Source organism: Spermophilus citellus (assembly GCF_964194105.1).
Source record: "Spermophilus citellus genome assembly, chromosome: 6".
Taxonomy (NCBI): domain Eukaryota; kingdom Metazoa; phylum Chordata; class Mammalia; order Rodentia; family Sciuridae; genus Spermophilus; species Spermophilus citellus.
The window spans coordinates 5,183,839-5,198,420 of record NC_138187.1 but is presented as its reverse complement, the minus strand read 5'-3'; the positions used below and the strand labels follow the sequence as shown (position 1 = coordinate 5,198,420).

The 14,582-nt window shown below is 43.2% G+C and overlaps 2 protein-coding genes across 5 annotated transcripts in view; one reads left to right on the top strand and one right to left on the bottom strand.

The window, feature by feature from the left end:
* The window catches only part of GLYR1 (glyoxylate reductase 1 homolog), a 32,466-nt gene extending 25,731 nt beyond the window's left edge, over positions 1 to 6,735 (bottom strand). For all 3 annotated transcript variants that reach the window (XM_081297369.1, XM_081297370.1, XM_081297371.1), the window contains exons 1-3: positions 6,614 to 6,735; positions 5,502 to 5,538; positions 4,478 to 4,557 (exon numbers count right to left, since the gene is read on the bottom strand). In XM_081297369.1, the coding sequence (XP_081153495.1) occupies positions 4,478 to 4,557; positions 5,502 to 5,538; positions 6,614 to 6,651 (155 nt within the window). In that variant the 5' untranslated portion in view covers positions 6,652 to 6,735. The remainder of the gene's footprint in view (positions 1 to 4,477; positions 4,558 to 5,501; positions 5,539 to 6,613) is intronic.
* A 126-nt stretch (positions 6,736 to 6,861) lies between these two features.
* Positions 6,862 to 14,582, top strand: part of UBN1 (ubinuclein 1) — a 30,821-nt gene continuing 23,100 nt past the window's right edge. Inside the window, exons 1-3 of one of the 2 annotated variants that reach the window (XM_081297368.1) lie at positions 6,862 to 7,591; positions 8,887 to 8,904; positions 11,263 to 11,550. In XM_081297368.1, coding sequence (XP_081153494.1) covers positions 11,302 to 11,550 — 249 coding nt within the window. In that variant the 5' untranslated portion in view covers positions 6,862 to 7,591; positions 8,887 to 8,904; positions 11,263 to 11,301. The remainder of the gene's footprint in view (positions 7,592 to 8,886; positions 8,905 to 11,262; positions 11,551 to 14,582) is intronic. The other variant, XM_081297367.1, reaches the window with a different exon arrangement.

Sequence of the window (14,582 nt, the reverse complement as noted above, 5' to 3'; positions counted from 1 at the left end):
GAACAGTGGCCCTCACTGTCCACTTGCCTCAACTCTCCAATTGTTACATGGTGCTAGATGTAGGGAAAGTAGGCTAGTTGGTTCCAGGTGAAAAAGGATGCCTGCATGGTCCCAACTGTTAGGCTTCTCAACATTAACTCAGATATCTGTTTCTAGAAGAGTTACTTGTACTATTGACTCAGATACCTCACACTCAGCCAGGCCTATCCCACCTTAGATGTGGCTTGATGAACAAAGCACCTCAGGCTGGAATCCTGGACATCTTATCACTAAAACGGGCAACCCCCTGGCCTCTCACAGTTTCCTCATCAGGCAGGGTAGGGAGAAGAACCAAGACAAATCCATCCATTTCCTAAAAGGGCAGCAATAAAGATCAGAAGTGAAGATTGCTATGGGAACTCTGAGTTAGTCTGCAAGGTACCTACTATTTGTCCATGGTATTTTTGAATTGGTTTGTTTCTGGTAACTTCTAAGGACCTGCAAACTAAACTAACACTCTCTCTGTTGTGCGATCCACTGCCACTGATGAAACTTTTTAAATTCTGAGGTATCTCTTCTTTGATGGGTGACCATCACCCATCAAACTGTCCAACGTTGACTCTCATACATTTGATGCTTAATATTTGGTTGTGGTCACATAGTGGAACTAGCAATGCTATAATAAAGTGATTTTTTCCCCTTTGTATTTACATGAAAATGGTTCTTTAAATGATCATGGGCAATTGTTTTGGCTATGTGGCTTGGCAAGTGAACCCAGCCATCTTAATAAGTTCTGTCCTCACCAGGGACATCTGATCAGACAGGTCTGGCTCTCTCTTCCTCACAGTGGGATGCCCACACAATTTGTGAGAAGTTACAGTTGAGAAAGAAAATTCGGGATTCTAAAAGGATTAGAATCACCCTATATCTTGTTGCAAGGGGCTAACCATGTTTTTTTAAATGTTTATTTTTTAGTTGTAGTTGGACACAATACCTTTATTTTATTTATTTTTATGTGGTGCTGAGGATCAAACCCAGGGCCTCGCACATGCTAGGCAAGCGTGCTAGGCAAGCACTCTACCGCTGAGCCACAACCCCAGCCCCAGAGCTAACCACTTTATTCTTAACAAAAGTCCTTGCCAGAAGAATTCTAGTTACATATTTTATCCCATAAGTAGTGTGTTAATTTTGAAACTGAGTATCTCTGACTGAATACTATATTTCTTAGGAATACCACTGGGTCAGACCCTCTTCAACTGGGTGAGGGTGGAGGAATCAATGGAGCCCCTACTGCAAGATAGGCCACACTCATCCTCTCCTACAAGAAGTGTTAAGGGTAAAGTCCAGCCTCTACCATAGCCACTTAGAGCTTTGTCCTTCAAACATCAGTTCTCATCCCTAAAAATCCACTTATACTACCTGTATTACCTTGAAGTGACTCTCTGTATTTGTCCTGAGTATAGTCACACAATATTCCACGTGCAGTGTCAACTACTAAAGGCCATCCACTGGTTCAAATGTTCCGATCATGCTGTTTTCAGTCTCTGCTTTCCCATATTGAAGAGTCCTACTCTTTTGTCTGCTAGGTTCCTTTGTCTGGATCTTCACTAGTTCTATCAGATCCCCATGGAAGCACAAACTGAACAGCACATGGTATTCCTGGAGAGGCACACTATAGTTTTACATAAAGGTGGAGCAATACATTATTTCATGTTCAAAGCCTTTTTGGTCAGAAAAGCATACCTGGAAAACTTCTTTAGGAATTTCCCACTCAGCTACCTTTCTTTCCAAACATATATATACACATACTCACTTGCTCTCAGGAGCATAATCTGTGTCTCACATTTTTCTTACATCCACTTGTCTGCTTCTTCTTACCATCTTTTTTTCTGTCCTGTAATAGATCTATATCCTGACTTGATGTTGCTGAACACCTGCTATCTACCAAACCACACCAGACACAATGGCTTAGTAAGGTAAATCAGCTTGCCCAGATCACAGAGTAGGAGAGACCAGGGTCTGAATCGATTTTAGGCTGGTGACAAATCCTGAGTTCTTTCCTCAAAGCAATTTGCTGCCACCAGACGATCTGGATATCTTACCTTCTGATATTATGAAGATACTAAATAAGATCTGCCTTAACACTGATCATTAAGGAAGCATTTCTCTAAATCCTTACTCTTTGTTAATCCTTACTCAAGTTAACTGTCTTCCTATTAAGTCCCACAGTTATCTTAATTTTTAAATATATATTTTTGGGGTGTGGTGGTGCAAGGGACTGAACCCAGGGCTTCATGTTTAACATACACTCTACCACTGAGCTACACCCACAGCCCTTTTACATTTTTCTGAGACAGGGTCTTGCCAAGTTGCTGAGGCTGGCCTTGAACTTGCAATCCTCCTGCCTCAGTCTCTAGGTCACTGGAATTAAGGTGTGTGCCATCATGCTCAGCCTTAAGTAGCTTTTTATGTAGAGCTCCCATCAAGGGAGTTTAAAAGGTTAAGGTTCTTATACCTAGCAGTTGCCTATGTCCATTTGCTTACGAACTCTCCAAAGAGCCCTAGTCATGAACTTAGAATTCATATCACTGTCATTAGTAGCAGGTTGTTTGTGTTCAGTGTGCACATCCTTTGTTATTGGCTGCACCTGTGTGCTTGGCTGAGCACTCAAGTTCACTCAACTCCAATTTCCTAGGTCTCATTTCTTACATAGGGATTGTAGTTTATTCATCTAGCATTTCAACAATAAAAAAATTATCAAATCATGGCTTGCAGGCCCTCTATAATCTGGCTGAGTTCCCATTTTGTTTCAGAAATGTGTAATTCTTCATTAAGTCAACCAGACTTAGCCAAGTTTATTGCCTCAATTACTCCCAAGCTCCAGTTACCCTAGGCAGGGAGCTTCTTCCTTCTCAGGCCAGTCAGCTTAGCAGTATCTCCACTGCCTGAACTACCCTTGGTGTTTCTGCCCACCCAAACAGTATTCATATTACAGAACTGGATTTGTGGCTTGTTTCTTCCATCAGTCTTCCTGGACCTCACTGTTTTCACCTCTCCCTCTTCCAGAAGCCTTTCATAATTACCTGCATCACTAACTCTGCACATAATTTTATCTGAACAAATTATTTAAGTCTTGTCACAACCAAGCATCTGAAAGGCAGGGACCACAACATTCACTTTCCTTGGAGTTCCTTCGGTGTCAATCTAACCAGGACACTCTTCTTTAGGGAATTAGAATGTTCCCTCTTTCACAGGTTCTCCTCTCACAGCTCAAGGCTAGTAACTCCTGGAAATACTGCCACCAGAAGGCTGGTAAATTGGTTTGTGACAGAGAACTGGGGGCGGAGTTTATCAGTATCATGAAGGTCAACAAACTAGGCAAATGTGAAACCTGGAAGAGCACTGATGTATAAACTCCTGAATGAGGAAAGCATACTGTTCATAAGGGATTTTCATATGTAATATTATATATTGCTTTCTAAGAATAAATATTTTAACCATCAGTGTCAGATTTATCAGAAAAGTCAGACCTTTTTTTCAAACCCAGAGTTACATTTTCCTATAAGAATCAAACAGAAATACAACTACTTAAAAAAAAAAAAATCAAGCAAGCTAGCTAGATACAGATACTCAACTTGATGTAGTGTTGACAAAACTAAAAAAAAAATTGCTGGAAATTCAAGTTAATACACATTGTTCCCTTCATTGTGACTTCTTATATGACCTTAAGCCAAAGAATCTACAATTAATGGTCCTGGATCCCTTTACTTGAGCTTTACTATTACAATGTCAGAGTATTACTACTGCAAAAGAGAAAAAAATTAAACAAGTACATTTATTAAGATAACAAATTTTAGCTTTTACTATAGACTTCATGAATAAATTTTAATGATATATGCCCACTAAAAGAGAAGCAAACATGGCTCTTATAAAAGAAACTACAGGGGCTGGGGTTGTGGCTCAGTGGTAGAGTGCTTGCCTAGCATGCATAAGGCACTGGGTTTGATCCTCAGTACCACATAAAAATAAAATAAAGATATAGTGTCTGGGACGGGGGCTGTAGCTCAGTGGTAGAGAGCTTGGCTTGCATGTGTGAGGCAGTGGGTTCAATCCTCAATACCACATAAAAATAAATTAATAAAGATATTTAAAAAAAAAGATATAGTATCCACCTAAAACTAAAAAATAAATATTAAAAAAAAAAGGAAGTGCCAATGGAGTTGCTAAAGAAAGATGTGAGAAACTATCTTAAGTAGAAGTTCTTACTTCTGATCATGAAGCCTAGTTCTTACCTGACTGACACTGCTTTTGGCCCCAGGACAATTTCTGCAAGATGAGAACAGCACATTTTATTTAGGCATGAAGCCAGATGATGTGCCATTCTTATGTACTATAAGAAGCCTGAACTAAGGATCCTCAGAATATTCTTTTGGCAGTTCAGACTCAGGGAAATGCCCAAAGACAACGACAACATGAATACTTGATGAATACCACTCACTGATCTTCTGTTCCAAAAAACTTCACAAAGAAGCATTTCTTTCCACGTGGTTTCTTCAAGTCCTTGGGTGGATTAACAATCTAGAGGATAAAAGGGGAAAAAAAAAAAGACTTGATAGCAATATGGTACCCCACTAGAAAAGTTTCTACAGCTCTAAGTTGTTAAAGGGGCATGGGGAAAGAATAGGAATGTGAATATATATTTGGCCTAGAACTTGTTCATGTCTGGCACTTTCCAGTTGAGATATGTGGAAATGTACAAATATTCTGGAAATTCCCTATAGCTAACATGTAGCAGTGCTCAGTAGATACAATATCCCTTTTACTGCAATGGTTCTGTTATACAAGCAGTTAAAACTAAGACAATATCACTTCCTCTCAATGTGTCAATGTCATTACTGAAGAAATATTCTTCAAAATACTTCTGGTGCACAAAGAGTTGAAACATGAAATGGTGAAAATAAAGAACAACTGAGGCACAGAAAACACCATATTGCAAAGTCTAAAGACATTTCCTGGATTCCAAGCAAGAATATAAAAACAGAACACTTGGAAAGCTATGATGGATCACCTCATGCAAAATGTGGAATGCCAACTTCTGCAAAGATGCACTGGAGCAGCACATATGGTAACAGGGGAAGAAGATTTAAACTTAGTTGGGACAAAAATACTTTGGCTTTTCACTAACCTACATTTAGACTTCTCTCTTCCTGGAGAATTTATTTTCTTCTTTTGTTAGATTTCAGCATAAATCTAAAATATGCTGAAATTAGAATTGATTCCCAGGGTTAACAACAAATTTCATAAACTAACTCTGATTCAAGAAATAAGCAATTACTGCAGATTAAATGATCTGGTTCATATTGTATTGCCTTTTTTAAAAATAACTGAAACTACAGAATATGAGTGTTATCTGAATGGGCCCAGTTTCACTCAGTGTTAGAAACTGAGGGAAATGCACTTTACATTTTCCACCTCCTCAAACCCAACTTTAGATATCATCCTTTGAAGAGCAAAACACTCACCTTTCCCGGCCAAGGAGGATACCGGCCGAGTTTCCCCCTAGAGAAAACACAAAGAGTCAGCACTTGCTCTGGAAAAGCCAGTCCCCCTCCTTCAAGCCACTCAACACGCAATTTATGCTTCTCAATCTCGGCTGGCATCCTCAAGTGCCAGACAAAAGCCGGCAAACCAGGATTCTTAATCTGGCTTCACAGCTGGGCCGAGACCCTGGACCTGGAATGAAACACCGTGTGTGTGTGTGTGTGTGTGTGTGTGTGTGTGTGTGTGTGTTTGTGTGTGTGTGTGTGTGTGTGAGAGAGAGAGAGAGAGAGAGAGAGAGACCCGTGCCTTCTCGGGCTGACAAGGAACACTGAACAACCAAACCGTCGGGAGCGGCTCGAGGGGAGCCTCCCGTGCCCTCCGGTGCCGGGCTGGGGCGGTTTCTCCGTCCCCACGGACGTGCCTTCATTCACCAGGCACCGAGCCGGCTCTGACCACCGCCCGCGGGAGCCGGTCTCCGGGTCCACACAAACTACGCAGCTCGAGCAGGGCGACCACGGTCAGTCTCGGTTCGAGCGGTTGTCGGGGACACAGAAGCAGACCACGAGAGGCACCGGTCACTACCAAGCCATCGGTTGTAAAGGAGAAGTCCCCTGTCCATTTCCTCATTGGGCAGCGCCAGCAATCCGTTTCGACACCCCGGGCCGAGCCGCCCGCACTGGAAGGTCTCGTCACTACGCGGGAGTTGACCCGCCGGCCCCGGCGAGATGGCCCCGCGGGTTCCCTGGCTCTCCCCTCTCCCTGGAGCCCCAGCAAGACCCCGGGGACACAGTGTCCTCGGGAGCCGCGCGGCGCCAGGGGGCTACCTCTGCCGGTCGCTCGGCTCCAAGCGCGGCCCGCCCCGGGGCGGCCTCGGGGCTCAGAGCCGGGCCCGCCGCGGCCACCCTCGGCCTCGGTCCCTCGGGGCCGGACTGCCCCTTCCGCCCAGCGTCGTTCGCAGCGCCAGCACCCCATCTTTCCCTCCCTCCGCCGTCTGGACTGCGCAGAAGGGCAGCTCCGAGGCTGGCCGCGAATCTCGCGCCCCGGGAGGCCACTCCGCGGCGCATCTCGCTTGGCCCCAGCCGCCTGGACTTACCACACCAAGTCGCCGAGCCGCAGACTCACAGCCGCCATCTTACCACCCAACCACCGCCGTCGCACGGGCCGCCGGGAACTTCAGGTCGCCGCGGCGCCGCCCATTGGAGTCGGCCCGACCACGTGACGGGGCCGGCTGTCATCGGCCACGCCGCTGCTCTGACGTCACCGCGCCTGCCCACAGTCATTGGTCGGAAGGGAGGCACGTGACTAGAGTGCCGCGGTCTCCCCGCGCCGGAGCCTGGAGACTCCCGGCTCCTTCCCCCTCCCTCGGGCTCGTGACAACGAAGCGTCCGCGGTTTGAGGCGGCGGCGGCGGCGGCGACAGTGCGGCCGGCGGAGCGCGGGAGGGAGCCGGCCTCGCGATCCGCCCCGCCCCCGGGCGCTGGACTCAGTCCCCCGCCCCTTCGGCGCTTCCGTTACGGCCGTTAGTCGGGCGCGGGCCGCGGGCCATCCCCGAGCCCGCGGCGCCGGCCGATCCCGTCGCTGAGCCCGCGAGCCGCTCTGACGGACCTCGGCGAGGCCTGGAAGTCAGCCTGCGCCAAGCCTGGGGCCCCGCGCCCGGCGGGCTCCGCTGACCGCAGCCCGAGAGGCCCGGGCCCCTGGCGTCCGCGCTCGCCCGCTGCCGCCGCCGGTTTCTGCGAAGTGCTCCTGTGGACGGCCGGCTCCCGGAGCAGCGTCGGAGCGGCGGGTCCGCGCCGCATTCCTGCCGGCGCGCCCGGTGGCCGCCCCCTCGTCGTCCCGCGAGTTGCCTCTGGGACGTGGAGTTGGCATTCCTCCGCGCCTTCTGGCCGGCGCGCGGCGCGGCTGACGAGGCCCCCGAGCGGGGAACCGGTCATGGGCCGCGGCACCGGCCGGCCGGCCGCCCGCAAACAGGGCTCGGGAGCCGGCCGCTAGCCGCGCGGCAGCCCGGAATCTGGGCCGGCATGAGGACCGCCGCGGGGGGACGTCCGCGGCCCGCGTCGGCGCTGGGGACAAAGGTGCGTGTGGTTGTCGGTGCTGGGCTCCCGCGATAGCCTTGGTGTAGTTTGACACTTTGCAAGAAGTTGTGACAGCAGGAAGTCGGCTGCCTGCGCGGGGGGACTGTTAGCCGCGGTCGAGCTGGGCGCCTGCCTAAACTTCCGTAGACAGGTAGCGGCGTGGCTCTTTACAACAGAGTCCCTGCAGCCCGAGTCCAGGTGGACTGCCATAGAGCCCCACTCTTCCTGAGCCAAATGCCTGCTTGTAAAGGTAGCAGATCCACCCGCATTTCCCGTGGGCCATGTGCTGTGCAGAGGCTTTGATGGTGAGGGTGTTTGCGCTTGCTGGGTTGTCCCGGAACCTGTTGTCTCTTTGGAGACCAGTTTCGATGAAGTACCGTGCATTATTTGTAGGGACTGCGATGAATTCACAGTGTGTGTATGTTTAATTGATTGTTTAAAGCATATTTAAGATTGTGGGAAATAATCTAATAAAATCGAGCACGTGTTTTCTTTTTTAGAAATTTGAACTTTTGAGGAATTGAAGATATAGTAATGACAATAAAAATGTGAATCAGTTTTACAATTAAACTATATGCATTCCCATTCTTTGCAGGAACATTGCAAAAAATATGTTGTCTGATACCCTAGAAGTTCTAGCCAATGCAATAAGACATGAAACAAAGATCAGTGCAGTTTTCCAGAAAAGGAAAGACAATGATCATTTTTGTGGATGACAGTACTGCTATTTTGGGGAAACAAACAAAAACCACACTAAACTCAGTAAAGGGGTTAATTACAAAATTAGCATAAACAAATTAATCTTTCTGTTTTATCAATAACCAGTTTGAAACCAGAATGGTTAAAAAGGATATATTTATAATAACAATATATATATATATATATATATAGATAGATAGATAGATAGATAGATAGTTCCTGGGAATAACCTGAGATGCAAAGGAGGCTACCATTGTTTTGCATAATCAGTTGAAGACTTTTTTTTTTTCCAGTTGAAGTCTTTTAAGAGAAATGATTTGGGGGATAGAATACTAAAAATAATTTTAAACTCATTAAAGTTGAATGTTTTAAAACTTAGCTATTTTTAAGACTAAGTTTTACTTACAAATGTTGGTTTGTTTTATTTATAAATCTAAGAATATTCATGTAAAAGCAAAAATATTTGATTTTTTAGTAAGGTTCAATTAAGGCACCAGTTTAACATTAAATTCCCTTAAGCAATTAACTGTTTTTACCAGGTTAATTAAATTCCCTTATTTTTTTTCTTTTTTGGTGGTATTGGGGATTGAACCCAGGGACACTGTGCCAGTGAGGTATGTCCTCAGTTCTTTTTATTTTGTATTTTGAGACACGGTCTTGCTAAGTTGTCTATGCTGGCCTTGAATTTGTCATCTTTTTGCCTTAGCCTCCTGAGTTGCTGGGATTATAGTCATGAGCCACTGTGCTCCGGTTCCCTTAAATGTTATAAATGGCATTTAATATTTTTATACTTTCAAATATTTCAAATTTTGAAAGAGATGAACTTGTAAATCTAATAGTACAGTCTTTCCAAGAACTTAACATTTGTTAAGTCTAAACATGTAAATGTAAGTCAGGTTTTTTAAAACATGAGTACTTTAGAAGTTAATTTTGTTAAATAGTTCAAATTAAGACTGTAAATCTAACATGTCCTTCTTTAATATATCTGGTACTTGCCAGGTGCAATAGTGCATGACTGTAATCCCAGTGACTTAGGAGGCTGAGGCAGGAGAGTCACAAGTTTGGAACTTTAGTGAGACCCTGACTCAAAGAGTTGATGATGTAGCTCAGTGGTAAAGCTCTCCTGGGTTGGATCCCCAGTACTGGGGGGTGGGGATATATGTGATTCTCTTAAATGTTTCAAATGACTTAGGACAAATGATAGCATATTATGGTGATTATAAAACTTAACCACAAGTCTAACTTGTGTTAATATACAATAGGTTGATTTACTTTGTCCTCTGGTTTTATTTATTTTCTTCTTTTAATTTTCTTTGCAGGGCTGGGGATCAAACCCACGGCCTTGTGCATGCTGGGCAAGCACTCTATAACTGAGCTACATCCCAGCCAGTATAGTCCTGCTTTTATACTGTCTTACACTTGCACAGTTGCTTTTGCAACTTAAGAGGAGCAGTTTTAAGGTCTAGGTGGATTGAAGTTGCAGTCTCAACTTGGAATGAAATGAGGTTATATTTTTAAATTACCAGCTGTACAGGGACATTAGGATCTGGTTGCCATCTCTAGTATGGCCTTTCTTTTTCTTTTTGGTACTGGGGATTGAACCCAGGGATGCTTAACCACTGAGTCACATCCCCAGCCATATTTATATTTTATTTTGAGACAGGGTCTAAGTTGCTTAGGGCCTTGCTAAGTTGCTGAGGCTGGCTTTGAACTCCTGACCCTCCTGCCTTGCCCCTGAGCTGCTGGGATTACAGTTGTGTGCCCCTGTGCCCAGCTAAGGATGGCCTTTCTTCCTCCTATTGAACATCCTGCTGATTCTCTTCTTACAGTGGGACTGTGTCTGCTCTCTCAGTGGGAGACCTGTAAGCCTTCAGCTTTCAGCTGGATTTATTTTCACAGTCCAGTGTGTCACACATATCCCAAGAGCCGTGAATGTTTCTTTGGAAGTGTGTGTTTGGGGGATTCTCTTTCAGCATCTTTGTACACATTAGTAAGTGGTCTGCACACTGGCCAACCTGTTTCACTGCCAGTCACTTTGCTGCCTGATTAGGAAGATTTTAACTCTTATAGTTGTTAGATATTTTTCTCCCTTGTCTGGTCTTAGATCACAATTTTACGATTATAATGAAAAGATTGGATACTGGATATGTACTAATACATCTACATGTATGAGAATATATACAAATCTCCCTGAATTAATTCGTATTTGTGATTCATTTACAATCAAAGTATAGTGAGCCTTCTGGGAGAACTTGCCAAAATGATTCTAAAATTGAACTGAAATAATAAACAGGCTGGAAAAGCCAAATATTATTTTTAAAAGACAATAAGGATGAACTTTTAATTCAAGATATTAAAACATGCCAGAAAACTTTTTGAAACTTTGCTATTGATTTGGTTAAAAATCTCTAAGTACTAGATTAATATAACAGATGGCTTTCAGAATTAGACCATAGATATTTGAGGCTTTACTCAATGATATATGCCAATCAGCAAGGGGAAAAGAAGATTATTTAGTGATTGATGCTGGGGAGAAACCAAGTTAGAGCCTGTCCTCATGCCTTATAGCATTGTAAGTTCAACTTGGGTTAAGGAGTTACATGTGAAAAATGTATATATGAATGACCCTATCAGGGGAATCTTATATAAGATCTGATTGGAGAAGGCATAAAAAGAAATTGTAGGCATAAAAAGAAATGGGAGGAATTGTATGGGATAAAAGTTTTAACTGCATCATTCTACCATCTTTTGATCTGGATCATGGGATTTGAGGTGATTTTCATATAGTTATGAAAAAAATTATATTTAGAATGAGTATTACTTAAGCAGAAAAAGAGCAATAAATAGCAACAGAAATAAATTTAACAATGGATTCTTCTTGATAATGAGATTATTTTAAACTTAAATCTATAAAGGAAGTGTTTGTTTTTATCATCTTGGTTTGACCTGGCCCTTCTTTTCAATGTTAACAGAAGCCATGCAGTGACACCTGCTAAGACTTGTTGGTAGCCATGTCGGAGCCCCACAGGGTCCAGTTCACCTCTCTCCCAGGTTCTCTGAATCCTGCATTTTTGAAGAAGTCCCGGAAAGAGGAGGTTGGGGGAGCAGAACAGCATCAGGATTGTGAGCCAGCCGCGGCAGCTGTTCGAATTACACTCACCCTCTTTGAACCAGATCACAAACGCTGCCCCGAGTTCTTCTACCCAGAGCTGGTGAAGAATATACGAGGAAAGGTGAAAGGCCTTCAATCTGGAGATAAGGTACACTCTAGCGTCCATAGAGTTGCTCTGCAGACCTAACATGCAAGTGTCACTGTGTGCACATGGGCCTTCACAGCAGGGAAGTGAGAAGTGAGGCTAGAGAGATGTGGATAAGGGCACATCAGTCATGGAAAGCACCTACAAGATTAGCTGGTCTTACCACTGGTCATGAAGGAAGAGAATTCTTCTAGCATCATTTTCCTGATTTATGCTAGAGAAAAACATATGGCTCATCTAAGGCTAATTTGAATTATGGATATCTAATATAAATAAAAGAAATAATAATTTTTTTCATAATGAGGTTGTAAATGTAACATGTAAGAGAGATCAGTTCTTTGGCTGTTGTGGTGCTAGAATTCTATGCTGGACATTTCCCTTTGCCAAGGGACTTTCCCTGTCTAGTGCAAGGACAAAGAAAATACACAGACTGCTGCTCATCTCTTTTAAACAGTAATATTCTGGGTAGTTTCTTTACTTGAATGGGTAGGAATATATTTATACACATACATATGCGCGCGCGCGCGCACACACACACACACACACACACACACACACACACACATAGATACACATATACCCTTTTTAGCTTATTTTTTTGCCAGAATTGGCTTGTAGCTTTCAGGGTGTTTAAAAATCAATTTGATTTCTTAAATGTTTTTTAAATTATCTATTTTCCTAGCAAATTAGTTTACTTTTTAGTATGGAGCTTTAAATTTTTAGTTATGGATAGACACAATATCTTTATTTTGTTTACTTATTTATGTGGTACTGAGGATTGAACCCACTGCCTCACATGTGTGAAGCAAGCGCTCTGCCACTGAGTCACAACTCCACCCTTAGTATGGAGCCTTTAAACAGGCATAAAAGGGGAGAGCAGGGCTGGGGATGTGGCTCAAGAGGTAGCGCGCTCGCCTGGCATGCGTGCGGCCCGGGTTCGATCCTCAGCACCACATACAAACAAAGATGTTGTGTCCGCTAAAAACTAAAAAAAAAAAATATTTTAAAAAATAAATAAATAATTAATTAATTAATAAAAGTGGAGAGCAGAGCCTATCACCTGGCTTCAACTATTATCATGGTTTTGGCAATTCATTGACATTTCAGAAAGTTTTTATAAATTTTATTTGAGTCATGTATTTAAGAACAATGCACATATGATAAATGCACAGCTTGATGGATTTTCACAAACTCAACACTGTGGAACCTGCACCCAGATCACAAGATGTAACATTTACTACAAACATTTGCTAGAAACCCTCCTGCCTTCAGCAGTGCACCACCCTGACCCTCAAGGGCAACCCCTAGTAGCTAAGGTCACTTTTGCATGTTTTTGTATTTTTGTGTAGATAGAATCATATAGTGTGAGTAGGAGCTTGAGTGAAGAACATTTTAAAACTCCTATTGTATTACCAGTGCACTGTGCTAGGTTCTGAGGAAAAGGTCAGGATTGTACACTTGCATCATTCCGGTCTCTTAAGTGGCTCTTGATAGAATGAAGACAAGGCCAGTGCCTAGCTCACAAGGTATCTAAGATCATGTTGGTGAAGTTTCTAGCCCAGTGCCTCAGTGCTAAGTGCTCACTCAGTCTAATTCATGTTTGGACTGATTGGAGGAAGTACGTTTGGTTAGTAGCATTACTCACTTTTTTTTTTTTTTTTTTTTTGCTTAAAAAATGTATTTCCTTGATTGAGATCTTATTGGCTGAATGGAACCTAATGAATCTGTACCAAGGGTTATCCTGTTATATAAGGGTCAGTGGGCAGAATAAGAGGAAATTACTTCAAATCTGTTCACTGTCTCTTTTCCAAAGTAGGATTGGTATCCTCTTCATTGAGAGGAACAACCAGTGGCAGGAGTTGGTTAACATGGGGTCAAACCAGATTGGTAGGTCAACTGAAATTAGAACTCCAGTCCTTGGAGCCCACTTTTTTGGTGGGCTCCAAATGATTTACTCCATTGCAGAAAAATGTATGGAGCATACACAGAGAAATTTGGATCCAGTTTTAGTGGATTTATTCCTGGACTAAAGTTTTAGGACTTCTGAGTCATTATTGTTCTTCTGCTCTGTAGTGTTAAAGTATAATATAACCTGGGCTGGAGTATGTATGGGTCAGTGGTAGATCAAGCGTGTGTGTGTGTGTGTGTGTGTGTGTGTGTGTGTGTGTGTTTTCCCCAGCACCACAAAAGAAAAAAATGTATAATATAATTTGACACATTTGTTTATGGGTCTAGCTTGTATTCCTTATAACATGAAGCTCTCTGCTAGACACTGAGGATTATACAAAGTTAGGGAAGACACTGTCCCAGCTTTAAAGGAACTTGCAATCTTGTAGATGTTTTAGGAGAATTGTACCAGCACAGGTAACAAGTTACAATGTGATGATTGTTTAAGCTGGCTACAAACACAGGCCAGAGGACTTGGGCAGAGAAGAACTCACATCCAGGATGCCATTTTGGACAGAGCTGGATCTTTATTATGCTTGGAAATAGTCACTGGAAGACTGTTATTCACAAAGCATTAAGGAGCACACCTTGACTTCATTGGTTTTCAATCAAGATTGGTGGGATTTCTTAAAATTATTTTAACTACCCAAGTTATATGGGATCATTGTAGAAAAAATTGATGATATAAATAACCACATTTTAATAGCCACCCATTTGTGGTATGTATGTTGTATATAGTGTAATATTCCATTTTACATACATAGTTGAAAGTCATTTAACAGATCATTTATTTTATTTTACTTTTTAGTAGGTTTTAGTTGTGGATGGTCACAGCACCTTCATTTTATTTATTTATTTTTATGTGGTGCTGAGGATTGAACCCAGTGCTCCACACATGCCAGGCAAGTGCTCTACCACTGAGCTACAACCCCAGTCCCCTTAACAGATCATTTATGAGTGTGTAAGTTTCAGTACGCAGAGATGGGAGGGTAGAATAGAGTTTTTTTTTTTTCAGACAGCATTAGTGTTTGCAAGTCTTAGTGGTTTGGTTTACTCTGAAGTTTTAAAGCATATTTAGTACAGGAGTC